The 22,589-nt window shown below is 42.2% G+C and overlaps 1 protein-coding gene across 1 annotated transcript in view; it reads left to right on the top strand.

Moving 5' to 3' along the window:
- The first annotated feature begins 20,345 nt into the window (after positions 1–20,345).
- Positions 20,346–22,589, top strand: part of LOC135699828 (transcriptional activator cubitus interruptus-like) — a 304,306-nt gene continuing 302,062 nt past the window's right edge. The window contains exon 1 of the mRNA XM_065220180.1: positions 20,346–21,551. Within this exon, the coding sequence (XP_065076252.1) occupies positions 21,226–21,551 (326 nt within the window). The 5' untranslated portion in view covers positions 20,346–21,225. The remainder of the gene's footprint in view (positions 21,552–22,589) is intronic.

Here is a 22,589-nt window from a genome sequence, read left to right as displayed (position 1 = left end):
AGTTAGCGTGTAGCTAGCAACGGATGGCAACTCGCTCGCACCCAAGCATAAGACAACAGGTCGAAGAAATCCCGAAACAAGGGCCTAAATAAGTGATTAAAATGATCGCGATGCACACAAACACGAAACCAGAGAGATGCTTCCTCCCCATGGGGCCAAGAAGATGCCGATATTCTCCCATGGCAGGGGCGTAGCAGGGCCCTTGGTATGTGATTAGGTTTTTTTTTAGGGTATCCTTAAGTGTCTTTAGACAATGAAAATGCAGCAAACAAGCACAGGAAAGCAGAATAAATTGATAAATAATAGAAAACAAAAACGAAAATAGCAAAAAGGAAAACAAACCCGAATACTGAATACGAATATCCAAACAAAAGAAAAATCAAAAAAACTAAAAAAGAATAGAAAAGCAGCCAGCCGTCCTCACTACATCGCTGTCCTCGTTCCCTGAATGCACAGCGTCGAGAAGGGGCCCATAAGAACAGAACGCTCCATACGCTTTGCGACGATGAGGAAACGAGAAACGACGACAAACAGACAGTTCCAAACCAGCCAGCCAGCCCCAGTCCCAATCCCAGTCTCCCAGTCCGCGCCACATGGAGAAATACACACTCAAAACATGCGCGCTGCTGCGCAGCATCCGAAAACGGATTGCGTGTAGTGAGTCATTAAAAAGATACCTCTTAATTTTCTTCTCTCGCGCGCATGGCAAGCGCAGCAGCATTTATTTATTATAGATAGGTAGAAGAACACCGAGCGATCGAGAGGAGCTGGACTTGCCTTTGACTGTGCTCGCTGTGACTTTCGGACTTTGAAGCTGATGCTCTCCCGCTGGTCAACAAGCACACACACACAAACACGCGGCACTAGCTCTTCAGCTAGTTTTGGATTTTCGTTTCGAGATGGTTTCAGGTTCCCGGTTCCTCCTAAATTGGCTCGTCCGAAAGGAATCCGACGACGACGACGACGACGGTGAAGGCGACGAAGACACCAGAGAGAAGTGTGTATGTGTCGTGCCGCGAGGAACCGGATTTCTTGTTGATTATCATGTTTATGTTTTTATTTGTTAATTTAGCGAATAATTCCAGCGAAGGAGAAGCAAACGAGACTGGAGAACGCTAAGCTGAAGTTATTTTCAAAAGTCTCCGAAAGTGAGAGAGCGGAAAGGCAGGCCTGGAGAATGAGAGAGCTTTTTGAGATGTTACGTGACTGCCGCCGGTGTGTGTGTGCACCCATGTACGTGTGCTGCTCTCGTTTTTGAAAATTCGCTCTCAGCTCAGTAGAGTCGAAGCGAGAGAGAGAGAGAGAGTGAGAGTGAGAGAGAAAGCAAGAGAGCGTGTAAACTGCGCACATTGAGCAATTTTGTGCAACCGAGTGGCGAAGGAAGCAGAAGAGAGGGAGAGAGAAAAGCGAACCTAGCGGCGATGATGTTCACGAATATTGAGATGTAAAAGCGATTGTTCAAGCATACGGACTGTCAATTCGATTACACGCTACCATGCTCAGGACTTTAGCTGGTTGTTATTCAATCGTAGTTGCTGTTGTTGATGTTGGTGTTGGTTGTGTGTGTAAGGCTTTTTTGGAAAATGTGCCTTAACGACAAGCTAACCGAAGCACACATAGAGAATGAGAGAAACGAATGGGCAAAGGATAAGGAGAATGGAGAAGGTCAGTTGTTGAAAGAGAGGGATGGACGATGAGACGAGTTGTTGTGCTGAAACGGGCTTAGCTTTGGAAGATGGGTGAATGATTGAAATTTGCGGTCAAAACTGAATCATTATGAAAAGTTCGTTGTAAGGAGCACGTTCAAGCAACCGTCAATCGCACTCCTCGGTTTAACAAGGCTCTTAAGATGGGTTTAGACTAGGTAGGTCAAATGATCAACTCAGTTGAATTCAATTGGCTTGAAAAGTTGAGCCTGGTTGAACTTTTTTCAATTCAAGTGAGTTGATGAAGTCAGTTGAATGGCTTGGTTTACACCTGGGTACTGCGGACTCACTGAATGTGCTTGTCACTTGGGAGCCAGTCAGAACTGTCAAACGGGAGCCAAACATTCAGAAGCAACAAACTCAGTTACTGTTCTTACCTCTCGTCAAGCACTGCAATCTCATAAAAATGATTAAAACTTTTTCATAACACATTGTTAATTGTAAGCTCAAAGACAAAAACCAACAGGCTCAATGATGAAAGTATAAAAACCAGCATAGTTTTTGTGACTCAGTTGTGTTTTCAATTGCAGTAAAACATACTTTGGCGAAATATGTATGTAAACAAACTTTGATAGAGTCATGGGGGCTCGAGCACTCCTGGCTCAGAGCATTCGGCGGGAATCAACTGAGAAAGAACAAAACAATTTTAAACTTGAACAAATTTTCAAGCAGTTTTCCATTGGCTTGCAAAATGAAATCGATTTACTCCGCAGTACTCAGGTTAACACGTTCAATTCGCGTTCAAGTCAGTTGAATTCAACTGACTTGATCAATTGACTTGCCCTGTCTAAACCCAGTTTTACTGGTTCTGGCAGTAATATATAGAAGGCTCTGGATTTAGAAATAAAAACATTTCAAATGACAGATAAATTTCATCGAATCGGCTTCAAGCAACGGAAAGTTTCCTTCGAATTCAATGATGTTTGAAGAGTTTATGCATTTATGTTTTTATGCATTTAGTATGGATTCGGCAGTAATCTATATTTTGAAAAAAGTTCGTATTGACAACTTAGCGACATTTTTAAACATTCATGTGGACGGAATATCGAAGCAGTCTTTCCTTAATTTACGTTGGTCTCTGTTCCGCAATCTAGTGCCAATCACCGACGGACATCGATTGCCATCCATTGACGGCAATCGAATGTGCAGGAAGGCAGCTTCCACACCTGCGCAGGATATCGCACCCATTTAAAACACATACACATGGGCCGGGACCAACGGCTTTACTTCCCTTCCGAAGGAAGACGTGACCAGAGATTTTTATGCCTCAGAAAAATCCCACCGACCTCGGCTGGGATTGAACCCAGACCCATCGGGGTGTTAGAAAGCAGTTACGCTTACCACTACACCACCGGCGCCGGCTTATCGAAGCAGTCTGTTAATATAAAATTATCTCTTTATACTAAATCGAGGGGGGCGGCCTTATCTACGATGCAGGAAAAATTGTGTTATCTGCGCGCACGCTGAATATATAGAAAGAAGCTTGATGATGATTCTGAAGATTTCCTGCATAAATATGATGCACGATGCAAGTAGATGCGAGAAATGAAAGAAGATTTTTCGAAGATTGATTCGCTAGTGTGAGATTTGTTGAGCATCTAGAATTGAGATTTTGATGTGTTGTCCCCTTCGTAGTACATGTGGGTCACCTTTTACACTTTTTCATATGCACAGAATGGGGATCGATTTTTGTGATTTTTGCTATGGACCACTTTTCGTTCAATCCTATTGTATGTGAAATATCAATGACATGTTTTATGTTCAAGATGCTCGATGAAAATTTTGTATGGAAATACCAAAATGCAGGGAAAAGTGTTTTCTTTTAAATCGTGATTATTTTGGAATTCACGCTCGCACCTTACGCTTAACTCCACTCATTAGGTTCTGTACAACATCTGGCTGCAGCTTCTTCACTTTTTCTTCATGTCTTTCTCAGATTTAACCTCCTTGGGATGCTTCCATAGTGCCTGCTTTATAATAGCCCAGTATTTTTCGATGGGCCTTAGTTCCGGTGCGTTGGGGAGGTTCATGTCCTTGGGTACGAAAGTGACCCCGTTGGCTTCGTACCACTCCAGGACAACATTTGAATAGTGATACGAAGCTAGATCCGGCCAGAAGATCGTAGGTCCCTCGTGTTGCTTCAACAGAGGAAGCAGACGCTTCTGTAGACACTCCTTGAGGTAGATCACCTCGTTTACAGTCCCGGTAGTCACGAATGGCGCACTCCGTTTGCCACATGAGCAGACCCTAATAAAATTTGTATGGTTATTTTGCTTAACTACGTGTTCTGGGTATCATCCAAACCATTTATGGAAAAGTTCTATAATTTGGGTTATCGTTCAGGTATGGTCTTTTTTATAAAGGGATCGCTTGTCAAACCATGTATTTCTTGGCAATCTTTGAAAGTTTCTGCTTCCTTACTTCCTCCGGAAACATTAAACTTGTGCTGGAGGGTGAAGAACAGTAGCCCCGAAAGCTTCCGGAAGTCCGCCTTGGCGTAAGTCTCATAATCCATGAAGAGACAATGAGGCTTCGTCAGCATCTGGATGTACAGTTTCCGGGCCCGTGACTTTCCCACCGTATTTTGCCGTTCGTCACGATTTTGAGCCTTCTGCACTTTGTACGTGTATGCAGTCCCTCCCGGTCCTTGGCTCTCTGAACGAAAGATTTGGCCACATCCCTCACCGAAGCATTGGAATTCCACTTAAACGCTTTCACGACATGCTTGTGATCCTGATCACTAATAGAAGATCCATTCTGACCGCATTTCTCCTTCGGTTCGATGCTGAGAGTTTCGTAGTAACGTTTAATCACACGGCTCACCGTTGACTGCACGATTCCAAGTTGTTTTCCGATGTCCCGATGAGAGAGTTGAGGATTTTCCAGGTGCTTGGGCAACATCAATGAGTGAAGTTGCTTTTCAGGTGACACCATTTTTTCCAACTTTCGAACAACTGACAGCGATAAAAATACAGTGTAAATAATACACTCTAAACTACTTCTACCCAAATTTTCAAGAGAAAATAGTTTCAACAGCGTTTTTACCGTGATGCAATTTGATGTGGGACACACTTTAAAAGTTTCGTCTAACTTCTGTACAAGGACACAACATATGTGGAACTTCATGCAACATAACTGACTTAAAGTTGACCCCTTTCTTGTGTTGCTTAGTGGTCATAGGCGTAGCCAGAGGGGGCAGGGGGCTACTGCCCTCCTAAACTCAGCAATACAAAGGTTTTCGTTCCTCCATAGCTCAAAACCTGGCTACGCCCTTGACAATGAACTGTAACTTTTACATAGGAAACTGATCGACTCAGCTAATGTATAGATGATGTTATGTATTCTCATTAGTTTTGACGTAAGACTACGTTTCTGTTTATATATGGGGGTACACTTTGTGAAAACCAAAAATGGAACATGTAACAAAATTATGAAAGATTTTGAACGTTAATAACTCAGCTGCCCCTGGACTAATTTCAATAATTTTATCAAGAATCGATCAGAAATGTTTCTACGCATGGATAACAATGCTTTCCACTGTTGATTTTTTAACAAGAAACTATTGAAAAAGTGGTAAGTGTTGAGCATTGTCCAAAAGCGTCGAAATAACTAACAAATAAGCTTCCCCCACCCCGTCATCAGAGAATCGTTTTTAGACGAAACATGTCGATGTAGCATTGCTGCTTCCCCAACACCGTCATCAGAGCGTCTTTAGTAAACGAAACAAGTCGAAGTGGCAGTCTCCTCCGATCCTACGGTGTGTGCAAATAGCGAGGATGCAATTGCGTAACATTTTGCATACTCATTGCCATATTCAGAACCACACGCCCCCAACGACCACACAAAATGCTCTCCTGAGTTGTAATCTTGTAATCAATTTTGGAAAAAGTTGCAACCAAGATTTTACAAAAGAATTCAATTGGAGAACATGTTCTAACTAAAATTCATATCAAAAAGTTCTTTTAAGGGCAATCATAGTCATACTAAAGACTATGCAGAGAGAGAACCCTGCTCAAATTCCTATTCCTACACAAAACACAAACTTCTGCTGCATTTATTATATACGATCACGAAGTCCTACGTCACCATTGCGTACAACACCATAGGACTGTCCCTTGTAGTTTTTGTTCCTTCTGTACGCCAAATGATACCGTATGCAGTTAAAAGTATTGTAGAATTTCAAGCCAACATTATTGATCATGTGCCATATTGAAAGCATTTGATGAATTTTATCCTGCAGCAATCATAATCATTACATGCAATCAACATTATTTCGATCATATGTACTCCGGAGAATGGCTTTATATACATTACTGAACAGATAGTATTCAATAGCATTTCATATCCATTTTGCTGCTACTGGAAGCTCGGTATTCAAAATTGCAACCGATCTAATTAGTGGGTGGCCCACAGTTCAAAAACCCAGTAAAATTTTACTGACTTCGGTAATCTAAAATGAGTCTGAAACTGGGTAACATGGCACAAGAATGAACAAAATAACTGTCTAGTCAGTTAAGCTACAGCAAAATAAACTAAACAATACTGGGCTTTCCAGTTAACATTGCTGAACGCAACTCAATCCAACTTGAATGTACAGTTATTTTTGACAGATTGACTTTACGGACAGTTCGGTACTGCACGTTATTGCTGTGATGATTACTGGGCGATCAGCAATTCAAAAATCCAGTAAAATTTTACTAGCTCCAGTAATCTAAAGTTAGTGTGTATATTCTACTTTGCCTTATCTATGAAATCTATAGTATCTATACTAGCCTGGCCCACAGAAATAAAAAAAAAATCCAATGGCCAACCCCTAAATTTGTACTAAAATTTTCAGAGAGTGGTTTTCTCATCTAATGGCACAAATCTAGGGGTTGGCTCGTTGAAAAAATGATAAAAAATTTCCCCCATATAAATGTGGGCCAGTCTAATCTATAAATTCTCAAAATCAATTGAACATTTTTGATGAAAATGAGAAAAACAGCTTTTTTTTTGTTAATTACTTTATTTGCACAGGCTCAATCGAATAAACTTTAAAGAGCCAAGTTATCATTTTTGTATACATTATAAATGTCTTAAATCTAAAATGAAAGGATTTGAACCGATTACTCGCGGTCTTCTCGAGGTTGGTGGATGACAATTGTTTGGATCGGGAGAGGGAAAAGGAGATTTGGAATATGATTAATACACTGATTATGATTAAAACAATTTCACTATTTCTAAAACATATACTTAATCCTATCGACGTTATATCAACTCTGTAATTATACAATTATTACAGAAACAAAAGAAAAACAGCTATCCGATATCAATGGGGACCTCCTTTGAGTGGGTGATATCAGCTTAGTCATTTGACGAAGGCATGGATCATTCTCATTTGAGAAACGCTTGATATCTTTCAATTGAGTGTAACCTACGCATAAACGGAACTTGAAACGGGCTCACCGTCGTTTCATAAAGAACCCTATTTGTGATTTAAATTTGCGCCTTCGTGGTAGGCAACCAATGTGCTCGAATCAGTAATGATGGGTGTTAAGTGGGTGGGGTTTACACGTCAGTGATCAAAAGGTCAACTTACCGATCAAATCGCGAAGAAAATTTAGAATATATAATTTTAGAATCAAGAAATCAGAACCGGAATAAAAACGGAAAATAGGAAAATTGAGGCTCTGGATCAAGAAAGAGCACCCGCTCGATCTTTCCCGTTCAGTCCGCCGAACAGTAAAGTCTACATTTTAACAAGTGAATATCGAAGCTAAATTCGGAGTAATAGTTAATCAATTGAAAAGTAATTTAAAAGCAAGAAGTGCAGTGAATTGAATTGAATAGTAATTTATAGTTTTTATGTATTTCCAGAGTTTATTTAAAGTAAATTGATAAATTAAGAAAAAATCGTGAGTCGTGAACAACTTGAAAATCCTGTAAAGTAAGCGCGTGGTGAATTTGATTGCAGTATATAAAACTAATCATAAAATTTTAATAGGGAAGAAAACGTGAGTCCAAATTAAAGAACTGATAAGAAATCAGACATTGCAGTTAAAAAAAAACGTGAGGTAATTGCTGGAAAGTCGTTTATTTCGTGTTTGGGGGTACTAATGTGAATTCATCCACAGTCACCACACGTGAACACGTGCACCATTGGGGTTTTGGCGAGTGCGTTTCGTGGAGATTGTGCGGGCTAGAAGTTTCTCCTAGCTACGGCTTCAACAGCATCCAAAAGCTATCCGCGTGCTATCGGTGAGACTGGGGGCGATCCCCTGGGACTATTCTTCGCCTCGCGGCTGCGTGCCGCTAAGAATAGTTGCAGAGAGCGTGGTCATCGGTGAAGGAAGTTCGGCCTCGCGAGCACCACTCCGCTACAACGTGGTTGCCACAATCCGCGAGTAATCTGTACGGGGAAAGCTTGCCACCGCCAGAGAGAATCGCCCAGACTCACGTCCCGGGTAGAAGGTATTGACCAGTCCCGATCAGAGCCCAGCAATCAAGTGCACATCTCCGACGTAGCCTGAAGAAGCCGCGAATCACTTTCCTGGTGCTAGAGAGCACCGAAGTCCCGCTCCGTGCGAACCGCATGGGCCTATGAATCGGTATTTCGCCGGCCTGTATCAACGAAGTTTCATTCACCATCGGCGCCGAAGGCCGCCCCTTCCCGGTGCCATCGAACGCTATCTGAGCATCCAAATTGTGTGGTGGGTACACTGCATGGTCCCTGAAGTCGGCACTCCGCCCGGCTTGCATCATTGTGTGACGAACCGTCGTCGGAGTGGGCGTCAGCAAAATATCCGCCCACAGGAAACTGGGAGTCCCCTTCCTGAAGAGCATTCAAGTCGTCCGTCCGTGCAACCCGCATCCCTGAGCGTCGAATGGCGAGGACGTCGTTCTCGGTCAACCAGCCGTTGGCCGACCAGGTAACCTCCGATCAACGACGAGTCCTGTAAGTACCTGAACCGCTTTTTAGTACCCACACGAACACACCCCACCACCAGCATTAGTAGGGCAAACTATTATATTAGTAGGGGAAGAAATGGGGGGAATCTATTGCAAGTAGGTTTACTCACGTTCAGGGAACACACTTACTGAATGACGTCACCCGTTAGGAGAAAGTAGGAAAAGGGAAGGTTTTAAGGAAATCACCATGCAAACATAAATCCAACTTTTATAGACTTTGGAAATCAAAATTTAAGTGTTTCAATTAAACCATTTTATTGCATGAGAGATAAATCGTTTTCTATTATTTTTCAATCAAAACTTTAAATTTAGTTTCAATTTATTGAATCGGAATACCTACTATAATTCGAATTTAAGGAACTCTTGGGATTGGAAATTGGGAAGGAAGCTTTGGAAGGTTTTGGGACATTATAGGAGATGGATTCCGTTGTGGGGTTGAAAAAGAGCTAGCTGGGCAATCCAACCTTGAGTTCTGGCAGACGACTCTCGTCGTCTGGCGCATAAGTTGGAATTTGGAGGCCCTACCAGGATCCTCCTTACAAACTCTGGTCGACATTCTGGCGAAAAAGCTAAGCCAACCCGACACCAACCTGGCTTCTACCAAACCTCAAACCGATGTTGACCCGACATAAACCTAAAATTGACCCCACAACAACACGACATTGGATCGACATCGACCTTAAATTTGCCTTACATTAATCCGACATCGGGCCGATTTTGATGGGTTTGCACCACTGTCGTATATCAAATGATCAGGGAATCAAAATGAACGATTCAGATAAAGATAATGGCATTCTCATTTTGGTTACACTGATGATTAGTACAAATCCATAAATCACAATGGACAGTTCTGGAAACGATAATGCGATTATCATTTGTGTAACCGATCATGATCATATGAAATAGCGATAATCTCAGATCATCATCATCAGCTGTCGTCACTGAAAATTCCCCATTTAAGACAAGGCTAATCAAATACCCTATAATATGTGAATTTTCGGAATGGGGATGACGTATAGAGATCGAAAATCGATGTTTGCCGCCATTATGAAATCCAAGATGGTGGCCATCGATTTAAGAAAAACTGTCGAAAATTGATGTCCGCCACCATCTGGAAATCCAAGATTACCCTGCAATGTGGGTATTTTCGGAACAGGGATAGCATGCAGATGTAGAATATTAATATCTGCCGCTATTTAGGAATCCAAGATGGCGGCTATTTATTTTAGAAACAACTTTTCCCTACAATGTGGGCTTTTAGAAAACGGGATGACGTGTAGATGTCAAAAATTGATGTCGGCCGCCATGTTGAATAGTTTATTTGTCAGTTCTATCTAAATCTAAAGGCCGCCCAATTGGATTCCAAAATGGCGACCTACATTGATTTTCGACATCTATACATTATTCCAGTTCCAGAAATACCCATATTGTAGGGTATTTGACAGTTTTTTTTCCGAAACCAACGGCCGAGATGACGGATTTTAAAATGGCGACCTACATTGATTTTCAAAATATATGTGTCATCCCGATTCCAAAAATATCCGTATTGTAGGGTATTTGACCTATAGAACAACTTTTCCGAAGACAGCAAGTTCCTAGATTTTGATATACATTACAAAGTGATTGTTATCATATAAGTAGATTATCGTTTTTGTTGCTGATCATGATGTGTAACACAAATGATAATCCATGATCTTACTGTAAATACACTGATCATGATTCCGTTAACTAGTATTTTTATCGTCGGTAAGCATCGGAAGATAGCATTTTCTTGATTCCCTGCAAATGATAGTGAGAGCCTCAATGACAGTGACGATGAGCTTCGAATGAGAAAGGGGCTCTTCAAATTATGGTCAAGTGAGAATTCGTTTTCACATTATTGATTGAATGGTTCTATTGGTTCATCTTCAATGAAATGATATGAAAATTAACAGCACTGCCCTCAACAAATTTTCAGCTTGACAGCTCAGCCCAACAAAGCCCAACTAACGAAAGGCTTTCACTAAGTGGGCTGTATATTGCGAGTTTGTTTCTAGCAAGCGTCGCGATCGGTCGCTTTCTTGCCGTTCTCTCGTCGGTGTGTTCGTTGGTGAATCACGATTGCTTTGATTCAGGTTAAAAAAGTGGTAACATCTTTTCGTCGTGAAACTTGACGAGATCAGAGCCAAGTGAGTACAAAAGTGGTGCAGTTTGATTTCAAGATGTTAGAAGCCAACCCCATTGGACATCGATTTATGGCTGCATTTGGTGAGTTTGTTCCAGTTGGAAGACATGCTTATAAATCTGTTATCACTGATCTTGATTTTTGATTGTCGGTTGTTGCTATTAGATGCGTATGTTGAGTTTGGAATTTCGGAAAGTGTGTATGCGTGATCCAGTTTGAAAAACATTGTTAACTGCTTTCGGGGACGACACTTCATTTGAATAGCTTTTTGTTAAGAAGGTCGTAGATTGTGGGACGCGGTGGCTATTATAGAACAACCGTTTTTGCTTATTGAGCAGAAGATCATAGGTTAGAACCCAAGCTTCGTTACATGCCAGAGTTGATCTATCCCAGCCTCTATTATTAAAAAAAAATCGTGAATAATAGAACTCGGTGGAACGTTTCGGAAAAGTAATACATATGTTTATACAAAAGTGACGTACGTTTGATCCGGTTTGGAAGACATTGTTAACTGCTTTCGGGATGTAATTTCATTTTATAAGCTTCGTGTGACCGATAATGAACGATCGTCGGTCGTAGCTTATTGTGATATAGAGGGCACGGTGGCCCTAGAGCGACCGTTTTTGCTTACTGAGCAGAAGATCGTGGATTAGAACCCAAGCCCCTTTATATTACTTAGATGATAGGGTCGCTTCACTTTCCAATGTGAATATGGATCTAATTCACCCTTCCCACTAACAAAAACGTCCTTTCCGGACAACCGTGGAAATGCAGAGGTATACTCGAACTCTAGTAACAACGGGTGTCGAAATAACAATCCTTTCCCTCTCCGATGTCCGTTAGGACGTGGCCGGCGCCATTATTGACCTCAAAAATAACGATTCACCGGATTTTGCACACTGCGAATGGATTGCTAATCCCAAGCCCAATTGCTAATACCATAGAGGTATTAGCAACCGGTGAAAACTAACGATTTTAAATTGATTCACCACTTGATTAGCCTATTGGTTCCAAGCAAATCGATTAACGTACCCCATTCTAGTCGAAACTCTAGTACTACACTATGTTTGTTGTGATCAATCGGGAAATCAACGGGAGGTGGTGTCCTCTTGGCTGTCGGTTCTGAATTGAAAGCCAGAGCAATTGAAAATGATCTGTGGAACAGCGTAGAGCAGGTCTGGGCAGCTGTGGACCTAGCGGATCGCACGTTGTTTGTATGTGTGGTCTACATACCTCCAAACCGAGCTCGAGATATAGATTTCATCGACGCCCATTGTCGCTCAATTCAAGCTGTCTTGGAAAGCGCAACTGCTATTGACGAGGTTATTGTCTTGGGAGACTACAATTCACCTGGTATCTCGTGGCAACCATCCCATAGCCGTTTTCTGTATCCGGATCCAGAACGATCAGTGTTCCATTGTGGAGCCACTATGCTTCTTGATAGCTACAGTACGTCTACGTTATCGCAAATCAATCATGTAGTCAACGAGAACAACCGCAGCTTGGACCTTTGTTTCGTCAGTTCTCAGGATGTCGCTCCATTCATCTCCTGTGCACCCGCTCCACTAGTGAAACCAACTCCACATCACCTTCCTTTGATTGTGACTGTGGAGAGCAAGTTACTTCACGATTTCGACGAAACGCCCGTTGCTGTTTCCTACGATTTTCGAAAAGCAGATTACCGCAGCATCTTAGACTTGCTCTCCAGCTTGGACTGGGAAAACATCCTCGATCATCACGATGTTGAGGTAGCCGCAAGAACGTTTTCACACATTTTGGCGTATACTATCGACAGACATGTCCCGAAGGTAAGTCACCAGAAAACAGCTCATCATACATGGCAGACTAAGGAGCTCCGTAGACTGAAATCTACTAAAAGAGCTGCACTACGCAAATACACCAAGTACCGTACTTTCCAATTAAAATGCTATTATGTTCGACTAAACCATCAATTCAAACGGATCAGTCGCCAAAGCTATTCGCGATATCAGCAGGGAATTCAGCGCAGGATGAGATCACATCCGAAATCCTTTTGGAACTATGTAAACGAGCAGCGAAAGGAATCCGGTCTTCCATCGTCCATGGTGTTCAATGGCGAAGTGGGATCCACAAATCAGGAGATTTGCCGACTCTTCTCTCTCAAATTTGCCGAGGTTTTCACTGACGAGAGCCTATCTGACGAATATGTTAACCTCGCAGCAAGCAACGTTCCAATGCACGGCGATACATTAAATGGCATCGACATCAACGATATGACTATTTTAAGAGCTGCTTCCAAGCTGAAATCTTCTTGCAACCCTGGACCCGATGGAATCCCGTCCGTTTTTCTCAAGAAGAATATCGATAGTCTATTGACTCCGCTCTGTCACGTGTTCCAATTATCGCTTCGCTGTGGTATTTTTCCTTCTTGCTGGAAGTTTGCTCACATGTTTCCTGTTCACAAAAAAGGAAACAAACGAGATGTCAACAACTATCGTGGAATTACCTCACTGAGCACCGTATCGAAGCTTTTTGAACTAGTCATAATGGAACCGCTACTTTCTCACTGCAAGCATGTTTTGAGTGATGATCAGCATGGCTTCATGTCAGGTCGTTCCACCACCACCAATCTGCTATGCCTCACATCTTATGTAACTGATAGCATGGTTGACCGAGCTCAAACGGATGTGATTTATACCGATCTGTCAGCAGCGTTCGATAAGCTAAACCATGCTATTGCTATTGCTAAACTAGACAGACTTGGGATCAATGGTAACCTATTACAATGGTTTCGATCGTATGTAACCGGTCGCCAACTGATGGTTGCCATAGGCGATTACCGATCTGATACTTATCCTGCTACATCGGGGATACCCCAGGGTAGCCACCTTGGACCTTTGATCTTCCTGCTCTACTTCAACGATGTGAATTATGTGCTTGCCGGACCTCGACTATCGTTTGCTGACGATCTAAAAATCTACCTTCGGATTCGTTCCATTGCCGACTGTCACTTTCTTCAACGCCAGCTTCATGCTTTTGCTGACTGGTGCACCTTGAACCAAATGGAAGTTAACCCGGCGAAATGCTCAGTAATCTCCTTTTCTCGGATAAAAGAACCAATCATCTTCAACTACAACCTATTGGGTTCAGCAATTGAACGAGTGAGCCGCGTGAAGGATTTGGGAGTCATTTTGGATTCGCAACTCACATATAAGCAGCATATTTCGTATGTCGTTGATAAAGCTTCCAGAACACTAGGCTTTATCTTTAGAATAACCAAAAACTTTACTGATATTTATTGCCTGAAGTCATTGTACTCCTCACTGGTCCGATCAGTCCTTGAATATTGCTCAGCAGTTTGGAATCCAAGCTACAACAATGGTGTTGAAAGAGTCGAATCAGTCCAGCACCGATTCTTACGCTTCGCCCTTCGGCGATTGCCTTGGAGAGATCCTTTCCGTTTGCCTAGCTATGAAAGCCGATGTCAGCTGATTGGTTTGGAAACTCTTTCGACCCGAAGAGACGCTGCAAGGGCTTTACTTGCTGGCAATACATTGCAAGGGAGAATCGATTGTCCTACTATCCTCGAAAAAATCGATTTTAATGTACGACCACGTGCACTAAGAAACAGTCTTATGCTGAGACTTCCCTTTCATCGCACGAACTACGGAATGAATGGAGCAATAAACGGACTGCAGCGAGTTTTCAACAGAGTTGCCTCAGTGTTCGATTTTCACGTACCACGTCAGACGCTTCGCCGTAGTTTCACCTCGATATTTTCGGGCACAGGTAACCGTGAATAGCAGTGTAATGTTTAAGTTTTAAGCACAGACAATAATGTTGTTTTTTGTAGGGGGGAGGTAGCTCATCGATTCTTCCGGTTCGCCTCCTAGCATCGTGCTATAAGGTACCAGGCGATAACCAGGGTAGTTGATCGATAGCTCGATGACGTCATTTCGTTGGCGTCTGCTATGGGAAATTCTCATAGCAGGCGTTGACGATAGGACGTTGTCGAGTTGTTGAATAGCAACTATCGTGGTAACTCACCGATTACCTGTCGATCTGCCAAATTTGGAAAGACGTCTGCATTGAATTGTCTCATATAATAATATTCCGCCCACTATATCACAAGAAATTGCGAGTAGCTGAGTGGAATGGAGATAAGTTAAGCATTGGGTACAGGACCAAGTCTCCCCTGGGTGGTGCCAGAAGATGAGCGCAATAGAATCATCAAGTTGGCATAAGACACGGAATGAGACTATTGCATGGCTGGATAGTCAAAGTCTTCCATTCGTTAGTCATTTCAGGTGGATTAGAACAGGTTTAGGTTTAGGGTGGGCGTTGGCCAGATTTGGATTTTTCAGATATAATCCTAAATAGGACCTAGATTATTTAATACACTAGTAACCTCAACTTCTGTCACAATGTTTCATTGTGACTAATCAACACTCAATGGGTAAAATATCAAATTTGCGGTAAATTTGAAAAAAGGGAACTTGGAGTGTAGAGTGCACTGCCCACTGGACGATTCTGAAGCCTGACCAAGTGAGTGGGTTACGGGTTTATTTGATTGTACGTCATTTCCAAGTTATATATAGATACATTCATACCATTGGCATTTTGTATTTGAGATAAGACAGAGACAGGATGCGGAGGGCCCGCTTAGGGGGAGCGTAACCCATGTTATGGCTTCCATTTATTAAATAGTTCAGATAGGCTGGAAATGATAGGTTCATGGTGAGAAAATGTACCATATGGTGCCCGTTCACTGATCAAAATTAGATTCAAATCGTCAGGCCCTGCCCTGGAATAAGGGAATTGACGATGATTTGTCAAGTTTCATTTTGCATTTGCATATAATTGTAAGTTTAGGTTTGCTTTTGTAATTGTAAGATAGATAGTTTGCCTCAATCGAAACATTGAGTTGACATGACGAATCATACCTCTAAAATAGTAGTAGTTACAGTGCCGCATTATCTAACTTTTGTTTTGTTTGTTTACATATAACTAATACTAATACCTCCTTGTTTTCTCTCTAATTTGTCTACTATGTCCCACCATCACGATGAGAGATGAGCTACCGTACATGGTACACGCTCATGTACACTCCCAAAATAGTATGCCGCAAGTAAGTATATCACAGAGGCAACTAAAGATCCAGAAACAAAAACCGAAAACGCTGAACGACAGATTGGTTTACAGTGGTCAACCAGGGTGTGTGCTGATAAATTACAAAATTACAATTACATCATTATTTCATACATCAGCTTGAATTGCGTTGATCGATACCACATTTTTTTGGCTGTGCACTACACCACTGGAGCCAGCAAAGTTCAACAATCCATCGTTGCTTATGCCTTTGTTGTCGTTTGGAACCAGTTTTGCGAGGTAGGTGACGATTGTGCGTATTTCTCGCGTAAATTTTGAAAAGGGCCTAGCCTGAACAATACGTAAAGAGCAAATTGAAACATTGTACGTCGCGTGAAAGTGGAACTTAATGAAGGCCTAAGTACTTTTTCGTAGTTTTTAGTTTTCGGATTTGAAAAATCGTCGGTTACAGTGGCCTGCTTACTGAGCAGAAAAACGCGGTCCCAGGTCCTTACATATCAAAGAGATTTATGGTAAAATCGCTTGTGTATCGTGTATTTTGCGAAACTCGTTGTTGTCGTTGGTTCCGGGTTTGAATGGATACACAAATTTGAGCAACGGTATTATGTGATATGAGGGGCTCGGTGGCCTTAGAGCAACCGTTTTTGCTTACTGAGCAGAACATCATGAGTCTATTCTCAGGCCCATCCACAATCAAGATTCGTCAATCGTTTTATTTGTTAATATGACTACATGGTAATAACAGCAACTCGGTGATTAAAAAGGTGCTCGTCTGCCTAGTGGCAAACGTTTTTGCTTACTGAGCAGAATACCGTGGGTTTAGTCCCAAGCTCCTTAGCGTTATATGATCGTTAGGACATCAATTCAGCTTATCGTTTACCAAAACGAACCCTGCTGCAAACCCAACCCTCTTATCCAACATCCCAGTGATTCCTCGTGGAAGTGCAGAGGTGTTCTCGGCTTCCATCAAAGCGAGTGTCATGTCAACACAATCCTTCCCATTCCTTTCTTGACCTGTGTTCGGGCGCGGCCGGCGCTGGTATTGCCTAATTTAAGATCACCAGTTTTTACACATTGAGGATGATTGCTAGTCCCAAGCATCGTCTATTGGTTCTCTGTGTAATTACAGCTGATCTGGCAATAACAGAGTAGCAACCGTGGGCGGTCAATCAAGCTCAAGCTCAAGCTCAGACAATAATGTTGTTTTTTGTATTACTTAACATCATTGGGGCTTATTGAAGCCTGTTGATGGAATCAATTAAATAAATAAATAAATAAATAAATTAGCTATGAAAGTTTGACAGATAAAATGAGGGGTTCGTGGATTTTCTTATGCTTGGGACCGAAGAGAGTACCAGAGCTGAGCCAAAAAGTTGAGCACGTTTCTTCGGGACCTTCTGGTCTTAGAGTTACCTCTATGGAGTTACCTCTATAGCAAATCAAAACAAACATAGTGTAGTATTAGAATTTCGACTACAATGGGGCACGTTAATCGATTTGCTTGGGCTTTGCAATAGGCTAGTCAAGTAGTGAGCCAATTTAAAATCGTTAGTTTCCACGGTTGCTAGGACTTACGATCGAAAGTTGACTGTATATTGCATTTCAAACAAGAAAACAACTTATTTCCATATATTTCTAGGCCAAATAGGCCCGCACGCTAAAACGGCCAACCATTCATTTATTTTATTTCATTGATAAGCCTAGTGCCGTAGAAGCATAGAGGTAACTCTAAGACTAGAAGGTCCCGAAGAAACGTGCTCAACTTTATGGCTCAGCTCTGGTACTCTCTTTGGTCCCAAGCTAATCGATTCCCCCTCGAAACATAGGAAAATCTACTAACCCCTCATTTTATCTGTCAAATTTTCACAGCGAAAAAAAACAAACATTGTGTAGTACTAGAATTTCTACTAGAATGGGGTACGTTAATCGTTTGCTTGGGACTAATAGGCAAGTCAAGTAGTGAGCCAATTTAAAATCGTTAGTTTGAAAATTTTCAAAACAAATCATCGGCCCTGCCTCAAGCAGCAGGGCCTAGCTTTGGTTTGAAAATTTTCAATCATCGGCCCTTCTCCGGCACTAGGCTTATCAATGAAATGAAATAAAAATGAATGGTTGGCCGTTTTAGCGTGCGAGCCTATTAATGAATCGAAAAATTTCGTTGATCGGCCGTTTCGAAAATCGAGTTATTTTTAATGATTTTGCTCGATTATGCGGAACTTTTCTACACGATTAGTAGCTATCAAATCCGTGTATATTTTACCCAGAAATACTTAATTTTACTCTACAAACTTTGCTTCAGACGTCATTTCAAGACCAACAATAGAAAAGGCCTCAACTCTATTTTGTAAACAAACTTTGTTAGGCCATTTTGTCGCGAACCGAAGTCCACCATCGCTAACCAACAATATGAACAGGTAGGGGAAATTCTCCTCTACCCGATTGTGTTTTAGGTTTGCGAATGTAGGTTTCGGTTCGTGAGAAAATCGTTGTAAGTTTGTTTACAAATTGGAGCTGAGGCCTTTTCAATTGTTGGTCTTGATTTCGACCAGAAATGACGTTTTCGCGTCACAATCTATTGAAAATGATAAAGACGCCATTTCGAAAAAAATACAAGATCCAAAATGGCCGATTTTTTGTAAAAAATGTGAAGAACTGCCCACAACTATGCAAAGTTTTATGCAAATTATCCAAATTTTTCCGATTCGTTATTTGGCATGGAATTGCTCTAATTCGATTTATATTAAGGGAAGGGAAATTTGTATGGAAAAAAGTTGGTGAATACCAAGTAAGGCGGCGTCCATAAATTTTGTAACGCGTATAGGGGAAGTGGGTCACTTAAATCGTTACGAATTGTTACATAGGAGAGGGGGAGGTAAGCTTTGCGTAACGTAACAAAGAGAAAACAAAATTTTGTTATTTATATATAAAGTTTGGTAAAAGAATGTCATTCCAAAATCTTGCTTGCAAAATATTATTTTCATTAACTATCATGAGTTTTTTTTTTGCTTTCTTTAAACTTTAAAAAAGTAGCTACTTAATGGATTTTATTATGAATATTTTAAATTACCTTGAATTATTTTAGAAAGTTAGAAGTTACAACCAAATCAAACATTTATCAACAAATATGCATTTCATTCAATGAAAGGGGGGGGGGGGAAGGTAGGTGCCTTTACAAGCGTTACGTAATAAATAGAGGGGTTTACTTTCCGCGTTACGTATTGTTACAAAGGGTTTGATTTTTTCCCCTTGATTTGTTTTCCGTCGATCTTGTTTTCCGTACCGATGCTACCGGCATCAGGGAGGCAACTACCACACCTAACGACCCATCAACTCATGGACCGGGGACCAACGGCTTTCTTTCCTTCCCTTCCGAAGGAAGGTGTGATCAGAGATTTTATGCCTCAGGAAATCCCAACTGAAATTGGGTTGAAAATTTAGATTTTAGCGTTACGTAATTAATGCACGTAAGGATCTCCAAAGAATGGTCTAGTCTAGTGATAACTGAAATAGAATTAAGGGTTGGATGGGGTTTCTAGAAAGCAAAGAAGACAATAATCATGTGTTGCCAAAAACGGGAACTCATTTTGTCCGTAACATATGAAGTTCCAGAGGTAAATCAGGGAGGGACGTGCGAAAATTTTGTTATTTTTGGAAGATTTAAGTTCTTCATTTATAATGTTCTTATTTTACTAAATTCATTTCAAAAGGACTTTATGTTGAATAGTATTATATTCACTGTGAAATGCCAATCAAATTATTAACTAGCACGCACACGTTTTGCAACTTATATACTTAGCATTCCCTTTAACAAATCGAAATTAAACCCTAAATAGAAAACAAATCAACTTTAAACACAGATGTTAGTCAAAAACCAATAACAAACCCAGAGACCGTCTTTCTTCCCAAACCTAACTCCTTCAGCCAAAGCCCGAAACGAACCATCATTTTTCCCAATCCTCCTCTCCCATGGCCAACCATTTTTGGCCGTTTCCTCCTCACACGCTACTTCGAATTCCATGTTGATTTTGTCCGTTTCTCTCGTATGCTCGTTTGGTCCGTCCGTCTGCACTGCACTGCAATCGTGGCCATGATCGTCGTGCGATCGCGCCTCTCGCACACTCGCTCATTTCACTCACCCACACACCACCCAACGGGAAAAAAAGGTCCGATTTCCCATCCCATTCGCACTACTATGCAATCGATTTCATGCCGTTCCCTTCGCTCCAACCCGCCCGGGCTGATGATCGCCGTTCGCGATCGTGACAGGCAGGAGAAGATCACTTCATTACTGCTGCACCCGAGCTGGATTCGCTCGCACTCCCTCGCTCTCGCTCTCTCGCTCACGCTCTCCGAACCGTCGATCGTGTATTTGTTTGGCCAAAACCAAAAATTATACACATTGCCGGAATCCCTACGCGGTCCCGCTCCGGCTCGGCAGTCTGTGCGGAGAAGTCTCAACCTCACGTAGTAGCTTGCTTTCAGTTCAGTATTCGGTTCCGTGCGTGTATTGTCCATTCACAGGCAGAGAGGAGGGAGATCATTTGATCGCGCTTGTTTCGGTTGGCTTGCGTCCGTCCGGGGGTGATTCATGAGACAATTCTGTCAATATTCAGGACCGATTGTAGAAAATAATATGTAGTCTAGTTCTTAAGCGGCAGCAGCAATAATTCGTCGAGTGACGTTCATAATTGGTGCTAATTGATCTGATTGGTTTAGTTTGGCGCGGTAGAAGTCAAACACGGAGAAGAGTACTGCGCGATCGGTCGAAGGAAAAGATTTTTACCGACGGCAAGTGAGGATTTTGCGAGTATCGCGTGTGATCGGGTTCAAAAGTCGAGGGTTCGACCCGTGCGCGCAAGCCTGCTTTGGTTTTGCCAAGTGAGTGATTGAAGGATTGCGAATGTTTCGGTCCTTTTTTACTTAACAGTGTCAGGAGTAGATCGTTTAAATACGAGAGTGAAGAAAAGATTGAAGCAAATAAATTGTGTAAATCGGTAATGAAAGTCATTGCGTGTGGAACGAAGGGCTTGTGACCTTACTTGAGTATACGGTGTTTACGGGAAAGAAGAGGAAAGGAAGAGCTGAACGGAAAAAAAAACCTGACGGCAGAAGAACGAAGAGGATTTCTTTTCCTAGAAATGAATGGATATATTACCTGATCGTGTACCGTCCGTGCCGTTCCCTTGAGATATTTACGACCGGGCCCGGCAGGAGCACTGTAAGGACGAGAGAAAACCAGTGAAGATGGATAAGTGAAAACGTGAATCGGAATTTCAGTGCTTAAGTTTGAATTTAGTGTGTTCTACGACGAGCAAAACGATGCCGGAGAAAGAAACATTTCACGAGCACATGCAGGTGCATCCGTTTCACCATCCGGGCCATCCGTTGGCCGCAGCGGCCCATCATCACCCGGGGTTGGCCGCAGCAGCGGCATCCCACGGTCTGGCAGCAGCCGCGGCTGCAGCAAATGGGGCCAACCCGGGCGGTGGCTATGGCCCTCTGCAGATTCCGTCGGCCTTTGTGGCATTCCACTCGCAGCTTCCTTCGATGGATCAGCGGGCGGTGGCAATGGCCCATGATGGCCGCTATGGGCTGTGGGATCCCACTGGGCCCCCTTCCTATCATCACTCGACGGCATCTCACGGGTAAGTGATTAGGTTCCCTCGATGATTAAGAACATGTGTTTCGCACATTTTTAACTACTTCATAAAAGTCGAACTTTACGACCGTAGGCACTTTGGGGCTGCTGGTCGGAACCGAGTCAGAACAAGTAGTGACCCCTCCCTCTATCTAGAATGAACTGTTTTTTTTCTCTTTTTGGTTTTTGTTTAACGACCAGAGGAAGTTGTCGGTTGATGAACCGACTTGATCGCCGCGCGGCCGTCGGCAAAAAATCTCGGTGACATAAAATTTTTGATTGGCCTCTCGCACGTTTGAAACTGAATGAACGCTGAAGCTGCGGCTTTTATATTTTATGGCACACATACGCGCTCTGTTGAACTATACTCTATTGCTTTCCTTCAGTTTTTTTTATGGCGATGGAAGATTCGACGATTGCGATCGGAACGGGTTTCTGAATGGTTTATGCCTTTTGACCATTTCTTAAGTGGAGCGATCCTAAGATGGGGCGGATGAAAAATGGCGTTAAATTTTTAATCAAATTATAAGGGTACTAAAATGGGCCTTTGATTTACCGAGCGAAAATATTGGATGATGGAAGTGTTAATCTCTTGACATTGAATGGCACAAAGTGGGCACATTCAAGGATCTGGAAAGATCTGAAATTGATTGCAAAGCTCGTGAATTTGAAGGTGATGCGTTGTCTGGACCATGGACTATGTAGGGTTCAGATTAGTACCCATTTGATTATTTTATGTTCAAAGTGTATACAAGTCAGGATTGAGTAACTTGCGATAGGAGTGTACATTTTTGACAGATAGCGTACGTACTTTGCGAGGGAACAAGAGTTTGTGTGTGAGTAGGAGACAGAACCGAGGTACGTGGAGGATGTTGTGCGGAACGAGTGGCCGGATTGTGGACCAGATCCTGGAAGACGATTACGGATTCAAGCGGTGAGTTTTGATGGAAAATTTCTCGCTAACTTATAGGATCCAACCACCGCCGTTTAAAGCCGGCGCGCTCTGGGATCAGTTTCATGAGTTGCCACTTTTACGGCGGAACCG

Source organism: Ochlerotatus camptorhynchus, unplaced genomic scaffold (assembly GCF_037179485.1).
Source record: "Ochlerotatus camptorhynchus isolate MF236.1 unplaced genomic scaffold, CSIRO-AGI_Acam_v1.1 ptg000010l, whole genome shotgun sequence".
In the NCBI taxonomy this organism is placed as follows: Eukaryota; Metazoa; Arthropoda; class Insecta; order Diptera; family Culicidae; genus Ochlerotatus; species Ochlerotatus camptorhynchus.
This window is presented reverse-complemented; position numbering and strand designations above follow the sequence as displayed.